The sequence below is a fragment of the Athene cunicularia genome (genome assembly GCF_003259725.1).
Source record: "Athene cunicularia isolate RWA chromosome Z unlocalized genomic scaffold, athCun1 chrZ_part1, whole genome shotgun sequence".
NCBI lineage: Eukaryota > Metazoa > Chordata > Aves > Strigiformes > Strigidae > Athene > Athene cunicularia.
In genome coordinates this window covers 23,882,089-23,890,634 of record NW_020799142.1, presented here as the reverse complement: position 1 = coordinate 23,890,634, position 8,546 = coordinate 23,882,089, and the positions used below count along the sequence as shown (strand labels likewise).

The window sequence follows — 8,546 nt, the reverse complement described above, 5'->3', positions numbered from 1 at the left end:
AAGCGCCACGTGCTCACAATGGTGGAAGTAACCACTGGGTGGCTGGAATCTCACCCAGAGCCCCACACTACTGCCCGGAACACCATCCTGGGCCTTGAGACCCAAGTCCTGTGGCGACACGGCACCCCAGAGAGAATTGAGTCAGACAACAGGACACACTTCCGAAACAACCTCATCGAGTGGCATCGAGTGGCACTGAAACAACAAGGCATCGAGTGGGTCTACCATATCCCCTACCACGCACCAGCCTCTGGGAAGATCGAGCGCTACAATGGACTGTTAAAAACCACGTTGAAAGCACTGGGAGGTGGCACCTTCAAAGACTGGGACATGCATCTAGCAAAGGCCACCTGGCTCATCAACACAAGAGGATCTGCCAGTCGAGCTGGCCGGGCTCAGCCGAAACCTCCACGTGCTGTAGATGGGGATAAAGTCCCTGTGGTGCGCATGAGGAATGTATTGGGAAAAATGGTCTGGTTTAGTCTTGTGCCAGGCAAAGGTAAAGGCAAACCCATCCACTGGATTGCTTTTGCCCAAGGACCTGGGCGTACCTGGTGGGTGATGCAGGACAATGGAGAGGTCCAATGTGTACCACAGGGGGACTTGATTCTGGGTGAGAACATGCCATAAATTATGCTGTGCCTGTGTAGATTATTACTTTGTTATTGTTAACTGCTAAATGGCAGCTGGACATGACACAGGTGGTATAAAGGGGTGGATTATATCCTGGTTCAGCTAGGATAGGATTAAGTATCCCCAGCAGGGGGAAGGGATCTCCAGCTGGGTTATTTATACCATGCTGACATCAGGTCCAGGGGCAGGATTGTGGGAACTTTTTCCTTTGTGGCTTTGGTGGCGGGGAGCATCACAAGCGAGCTGTCTGTATCCATTGCAGTATTTCCCTGTATATCTTTTGTCTTGTTCACTGTTAGTACTGTTTATTGTTATCATCATTGCCACTGTTGTTGTTCTGATTGTTTATCACACTGTTGTATTAAATTTCTTCTTATTTTAACCCGGGGTTTGTGCCCTACTTGTGTCTGAGGGTGGGGGAGGGACAACAGCAACATGATCTCCAGTCCCGGCAAGGCCTAAACCAATGTACTGTTACTCTCTACAAAGTGTGAACTGGGAAAAGCCTTAAATATGGAAAGTTTTGGCTGGCCTGTGTTGTTAGGGTGGGGTGTGAATCATTCCTTATCCGCATGATGTATGTGATGAAGGTCTGATGGGGCCAGTGCAGCTCAAAAATAGAAACCAGGACTGGACAAATGAAGGAGAACTTTTTAAAATACAGTAAGAACAAATGGATTTTTTTCCTGCATTACTATTCTACAGAATTTCCATGTTAGTGGTCATCTCCAGTGATTGCTTAGGCCCTGGTTTGAGCCATTAAGTCCTTGGGAACCTGTACTGCACAGCTTGCAGATTACTTTAATGCAGCTTTTGCTGTACTATTTCTTTGGGTTGGGCTTTTGTTTCAGCTTTTAGTGGTGATACTTGTGTTTAGGAGCATTCAGGAAAGCCTGGGCACAGTGCTGGTACTAATAATATTTCTCCCTTTTTATTTTATTCCAGAACAATGAGTGGAATAAGAATGATGATCGGCTGCTGCAGGCAGTGGAGAATGGCGATCCTGAGAAAGTGGCTTCATTGCTGGGTAAAAAGGGAGCCAGTGCCACGAAACAAGATAGTGAGGGCAAAACTGCGTAAGTCCAACTTAAACTTGTGATTTAAGCCCAAGGGAGGGGGAAAAAACAGCCTTGGATGTGCTAGTTACATGAATTAAGAACCAGAGACGATCTTGAAAAATGAAGTTTTCATTTTCATCTGAAGCACAGTACATTCTGGAAAGCTCCCTTCTGGTAATCTGTATTTGTAACTCTACATTTAAAATGCCATTTCAGAATCCCAAACCCACTAAGGTAACTTTGAGATAACTCAAAGCTGGATTGCTGGGTGGATTTGGGCCATTTTAGGACAGGGTATTTTGGGACTTGGAAATTTCATGGCACACTCCAGATTGCACACTCCAAAAGGCATTAATCTTTGGGCCTATTTTTTTCCATGAACATTAGTTTAATGACATAGAAATTAAGATAAATTTTCTTTCTAATGGGTTAGAAGTGAAACTATGATTGAGTTTTAAAATCTTGCAGATGTTAATGTTAATGGTTCATGCAACTGTTCCTTGTTTTGATTGAAGTTTGGCACTGAAAGTTTTGTGTGAATGAGATTCCTTTTGCAGTCTCAATGTATTTCATATATTCCATTTTCTTCTTCTATTCTTTCTCTTGTTCTCCTGTGAACATTCTGAATTGTGGAAGATAAAAGATTCCACTAAGAAAATTACAGCCAAGAGATTACTCTTCTTAAACTTTCTTTCTTATGACATGGAAAGGTAATTAAATGCATAAAGGTGAAATAGGCATCCTATGACAGAACCAAAGCATTCATAAAATTCTGGGTAGATGGGGAGAGAGGAAGACAGTTTCCAGTCTTGGGAGCAGCAGCACTAAGCAGTTTATATCAAATAATAAGTTCTAATGAATTACCTCTGGGTTACATTTACTGAGTCATGCTCTGCTTCTTATGTTTCGTACATCTGCTCTATTTCTGTTCTGCATCTAAGGAAACTGAATGATGGCAATGACTCATGATGACCTGCAACTTCTTACTGCAGAAGTCCAAGTCCTCTAATTACTTCAAGTGGGTTTTCTCCACACCTTAATATGTTTTTAATTTTTAAAAAGTTCCATTCACATGTTTTCCTTTCGAACATAATCAAAGCATGACTTCCATTGAATCTTCTGAATTACAGCTCTGTTCAGCATCTCATGTTTTCACAGTCAACGTAAGCTCAAGTCCTAAGCTGCACTGTATCCAGTGTAACACCTAGTTTGCGAGTTTCATGTATAATGTGATAACAATGAATTTTTCTAGGAAACCAATCAAGTCTGAAATTGTCAGTGAGTACATAGAAGTCTCTTAACTCTAAGAAACAGGATTGTTTTAACTGTAGGGATCTGGTGCAATGATTCTCAGCTTTACAGGGATGCACTAAAAAATTCCCCTTTTTTCCTCATTATTTGCAATTACAAACAAGTTGATGACCATATATTTACATTAATGATGCTGTTACTAATAGTGCAGATACAAGTACTTCTTTTAATTGCTTGGAACAAATGTGAATTAATGCTATGAAGGTCTCTGCTTCTGCTTGTTCCATATGCTCATTTAATTGTTACTTACTTTTTTACTTATTTCTGTGTAGTGGTTTAAAAGAAAGCTTGAGAGAGAACAAAGAAAATGGTAGTGCTGTGATACAGAAATACAGTGTGTCAACTCTCATTCTGTTTCCAGTGCTTTGGAAAACTTAGCAGACCTGCTCAGGTTATTTCTGTCTCAGTTTTGAAATATAGAGACTGACAGGTGTAGGAACAGTGACACTGATCTGGAAAGACATAGCTACCAAAGAGTATCGTGACCCAGAAATGTTCTCCAGTGTGGCTTATTAATAATGGGTGGTGTCTTTGTGTTTTTTCCCACTTGAGAGTCTTCTTTTAGTGTGTGCAAAATGAAGTACAGTCATCTTTTCTGTATAGGTAGGCTTCTTTCTCCTGTGTTTCAGTGTGATGCCATGGCTCCATTCCTGCACAGTGATTCTGGGTGCCTAACGTAACTGTTTTGCCCTGTCTCAGAAGCTCTGCTTAGAGGCATAGACATGGCTGCAGCCCAGCAGTCCTGAGTTCTGTTAAGTGTCCCACAGAAGCACGGTGCTAGATTGTCAGCTACTGCATCTGTTAACATGAGAGACTCATGCAGGAGAAGCACAATCTGAAGAGATCTTTTTGGGACAACTGGCCACCATTTGTGCTCAGATTTCACTGGTTACATTTTAGAAAGTGCCATGTGGGAAGCAAGCTCTTTGGATGAGTGGTCTATTGATCACTGTGAGTATATATTGATGCATTTGTTTACATAATTGGGCTGAAGGTGACTGACTAGAAGAACATGATGGATTCAATTACATAACAGCATGCATAATGTGATTAAAGACTTTGGAATGTGCTTGAAAGCAAAAAAGGAGAAACAATTGCATGTTGCTGTACAGGTTTGTTAGGTCTGTCATTGTCTCTTCCCTTGAGCTGAGACAAGTTTCTTTTAAGATCTTTTTCATTCTTTTAAATAACCCTACAAACAAAATTCTTGATACTGTATCTTTAAGTGTAGCAGTATAGTGCATTATTTTAAACAGAAGGTGGAGAGGACTTTAATTTTTCATGCTTAAAGAGGTACTTCTAAATTTTTGGTTTATAATCAACTGGCTTCTTAATTTAAAATGCTTGAACTGAGAGGAACAGAGACCAGAGCAGTGAGTACTGTATGCATCATTCCACCAAGTCCTGCTATGATGTGCTTCAGCTCTGGATCAGTTTTGGACATAACCACCTACTTTTCATCTGTGTCTTCTTCTTTACCTCTATCCTATAGGTCCTTTTCTTTGTGGCTTGCCCACATGCAGTAAAATAGAGATGCTTAAATTAACAAGGTTTAGGTACCAGTAGATTTCTTAGAGGTAATATTTACAGACTTTCACCAGGAGATTTAACTCTCCAGCGGTACCTCTTTAAAAAAGTATTTAAAAATATCTTCAGAGTAACGAAATGAGTTTTTTAAGACTTGCCTGACTTTCCACACCATCACCTTGCCTCTGACTCAGTCCTTTCTGTAAACAAAAAAAATCAGTTTTAAGGCTATGGAGCAAATCCACCTTTGGCGTAAGCTGACATAGCCCCATTGTTGCTCCCACTTAACACAGCACATACTATTGCCAAGCACACTTGTAATAGAATCTTTCTGGAAATCTGACTCTGCCATTGTAGTCTTATTCTGCCAGATAGGGTTTTTTTGTCTGGCTTCCTTAAACAACAAAACGGTGATTTCCAGTTTGGAATTTGATCATTTAAATCCCACTTAAACTAACAAAAAATGGTTTTTAAAGAAAGCCTTTTCAGGAGGGGATAGGATTCATTCACAGACTGCACTTTCCACAGAGCAAGGGTTCAGATGGGCTGTTATTTAAAGAAGCTGCTGCTATTACTTAAGCGGGGTGCAGGGCGGGTGAGGGGAGAATTTTGGAAAGTATTCATAATGTATAAATTGCAGGACTTCCTTGTCCTAAAGTTATTTTGTCTGTGTGCCAGTCCATCACTGCCATGTTTGCATGTTTCTGCAGCGTACTGAACTAGAATTAAATGCTTATGGCTATTAAATGAAACAATAGGTCTCTGTAAATTTTTTCAACTGCAATTGAATCAGCTGTTGTTTAATAAAATGAGTCTGACAATGATACAAAAAAGCTTTAGAAACTTCCACAGATTCACTCTTAAAAGACTCTTTCACAAAGATCTTGTCAATAGCAGTAAGTAGAAATGATATATTTTCATTTGAATGTTAATGCCTTGGAAGCTGAACCAAAAATAAATTTTGGAGCATATTCCAACCGCAAATCCTTTATATTTATCATGTACATAGTATTAATTTTTCTTTGTTCTGGATCTTATTATATAAGAAAGTGGAGCGAGTAGCATGAAGGACATCACTGTTCAAAAAATAAATCGGATTTTAATTACTCTTGAGAGAGTCCTTTTATGTAATAATACTTATCTTAAAGGAAGCTATTGGGAGAAATACAGACTGGCTAAATTTATTACACTGTTCTAGTTGAGGAAAAAAAAACCCAACATAGAAAATGGTTTAGAAAGCTGATGTTCAAAATTGGAGGTCAGGTGAGCCCAATGCCTATGAAATGATAGAATAATTGTTATTATCCTCTCTTGTTTATAAATTGCTATAAAAAATACTCTAGGAGACCTTTGAAATTCAGTCAGTCTCTATATTGTTTTCTTGTGCATGTGTTAGGGGTCTTCAGTCTAACACCATGTTCTAGAAGCTGTTTCTTTTGTACAGGCTGTGTCATCTCTTAAAGTTGCTTAAACACGTAAGTAGAAAAGCATACCAGCATACTGTCCTTTGAAAATTGTACCAGGGTGGGAGCTGCAAGAAAGGTCTAGGGCCTGAGGATTGTCACCTCTCCAGTAATGGAGTTTGTGGATGTTCCAGTGACTTGATACAATCCCTGACAGAGAATATTTTTTAGTTTACTTTTATAACAATATTTAATATATGATGTTCCAGATGGTCACAATAATGTCTCGTTTTCAGGGCATGGACAAAATAAGGAAGACCACAGTGATCTGATCTCTACCTGTGTTTTATCTCTAGCCAACAGATGGCTGAAATCTGGTTCTTACTCCAAAATTTCTTGTAAAGTTTATTTTCATGGGAGATTTGGGTGTAAAAGCTTTTTTCTCTTCAAAACTTTACTGAAGTTATTTTCAGGTTCAAATCCTGATTGTTCCTTTTTGTTCTCCCTCTCCCCTGCAGCATTGTTATGAATATAATTCAATTAAGATGTTGATATTAAGTCTCCTGAAAAATTGCTTTCTACTTTATACTAACACTTAGAAATGTTAATGAAACATCTGGGCTTGACTGGGTGAAGCTGTCCTCTGCCAGGATGCTAAATTGGGCTTATTAACTGTTATATTCGGAATCAGCCATTTGTTAATGTATAGTGAGAGGAAATGCTCTTATCTCCATAATGAGGAGCAGTACTCTGGTTTTATAATTTGGCAATACATGAAAAAATCCACATTTCATAAGAAACATTACTGTATTGACAATCATGTAGCCATTTGTTCCTGGCTCTTGATTGAAACTGTAGATCATTTCTGATGATTTTGAGTACGTGACCCCTCACTTAGACTTGGAGACGTCATGATCCAATTTTTGTTCTTAGCTATACTTCTGACAGGACTTTAAATCAATAACATTCAGGTTCAATCAATATACTTTTTTGAAGCAATTTTTCTATAAGGCCTTTTAGTATTTTTATACCTTCATGTTAAAAAAAGTGAAGAGGCCATCTTCTGAACAGACAGAAATTAATGCTCTTCAGTTTTATTTCAATTATGAAGACCCTAAACATCACTTCTGAAAAAAGGAACCTTTTAACTTGCTTTAGTGATTTGTTATATTGCAAAACAAGCAAATTCCACTTATTAAAAGAACAAATTCACTATTTCATACAGAGTTCTTTGAGGACTGGGAAACATCCCAACAGGTTTTGCATCTTACATGCACAGGACTTCCTGCAGATGATAGCTCGAGTTCAACAGTCTGTATTTTCTTCTAGAAGCCAGTTTGCATCTTCTGTTTTGTATTTGCTTTTTCACACATGCTTATAGGATGACTATTCTTAATAAATTATTGCATTGCATTATCTGTTAACAAGACTGTAATCTCAGAAGAAAGCAAGTTATCTTCTGAAGGTCCCCCATGCACATGTTCAGCTAGCACATGAGCCCCCTGTTCCACTCCTGCTCATGGGTAGGATCAGCCAAACCTGTAATGCATCATCAGACAGCTGCTGGAATTCCCTGTTAAGCAGATCTGTTTGCAGAGTTGCCAGATACCCAGTTTTTACCAGATCTGGCCAGGTTTCAAGAAGTTTGTCGGTTGCTTGCATCAGAGCATAGCCTAGATGGTTGGGAGTTTTTGTATGCCTGGCTTGAAACAGCTGCAGCTTGGCTCACATAGAGGCAGAACCCAGGGCCTTGCTTGTGTGTGGAGCGCTGTGGTTGTTCCTTCCCCTCCTCTAATCTGAGCTGGCAGGAGAGCACAAGCGAAGCGTGTCCCTCATGGGTTGGGCCAGAACCAGGGTCTCTAAGGCTGCAGGGTACAGGGCTAAGGCTGTAGTTGTTTTTCAGATTTGTACCTACATAATGGGCTGCAGTTGTTTTATATGTTTTTCGAAGACTTATGCAACCAAATGAACTGTATATGTAGATTTTAATTACACCAGCTGGCTGCTACTGGTTTAAAAATGTACTCTAATCTAGGAAGGGAAAGGAAACAGCCGGCTGAAACAGAGCAGTGTGCTAATGTTGGATTTATTTCAGTTTTTTAGCTTCAAAGTGAGGTCTAAGGCAATAGACTCTGCTGCTGGCTGCTTACTTATCAGGCTTATATATCACTCTGCATTTTCTGCTAACCTGCTTTACAGGTGCATTCGGTGTTAGGGAAGTACTAATTGGAAAATGTAGGAAAACTCTGAAATTGCTTTTTCCTGCACGTCTGTGTTCTAGTCCCTACTCCTCTACAGAAATGTGGAATCTTAAAAGCTTTAGTAGTATAGTTATTCTGAAATGTAAAGTAAAAATATATTGCCATAATCATTGGAAGAGTTTACAAAAACAGATGTTAAGAGCTCATCTTAACCAGTGATCTCTGAAGAATGTGTTACTGGTAGATTAATTACTATAGGTGCATATTATTGCACTTGGTTTGCAATTCCTCTGTGAAATAAGAGAAGTTCACTTTATACAGTTCAATTTAAAAAAAAAAAATCCAAATAGTTCTGTTGCTTTAAATCTAAAGAGGTTCAAGTATTGTAAAAAGCACAGAAACTTCAAACACAG

General features: G+C 39.2%; 1 protein-coding gene across 3 annotated transcripts in view; it reads left to right on the top strand.

Annotated features, from left to right (window-relative positions):
* Nucleotides 1-8,546, top strand: part of RAI14 (retinoic acid induced 14) — a 75,332-nt gene that overhangs the window by 40,002 nt on the left and 26,784 nt on the right. For all 3 annotated transcript variants that reach the window (XM_026865847.1, XM_026865846.1, XM_026865845.1), the window contains exon 2: nt 1,579-1,709. In XM_026865847.1, the coding sequence (XP_026721648.1) occupies nt 1,579-1,709 (131 nt within the window). The remainder of the gene's footprint in view (nt 1-1,578; nt 1,710-8,546) is intronic.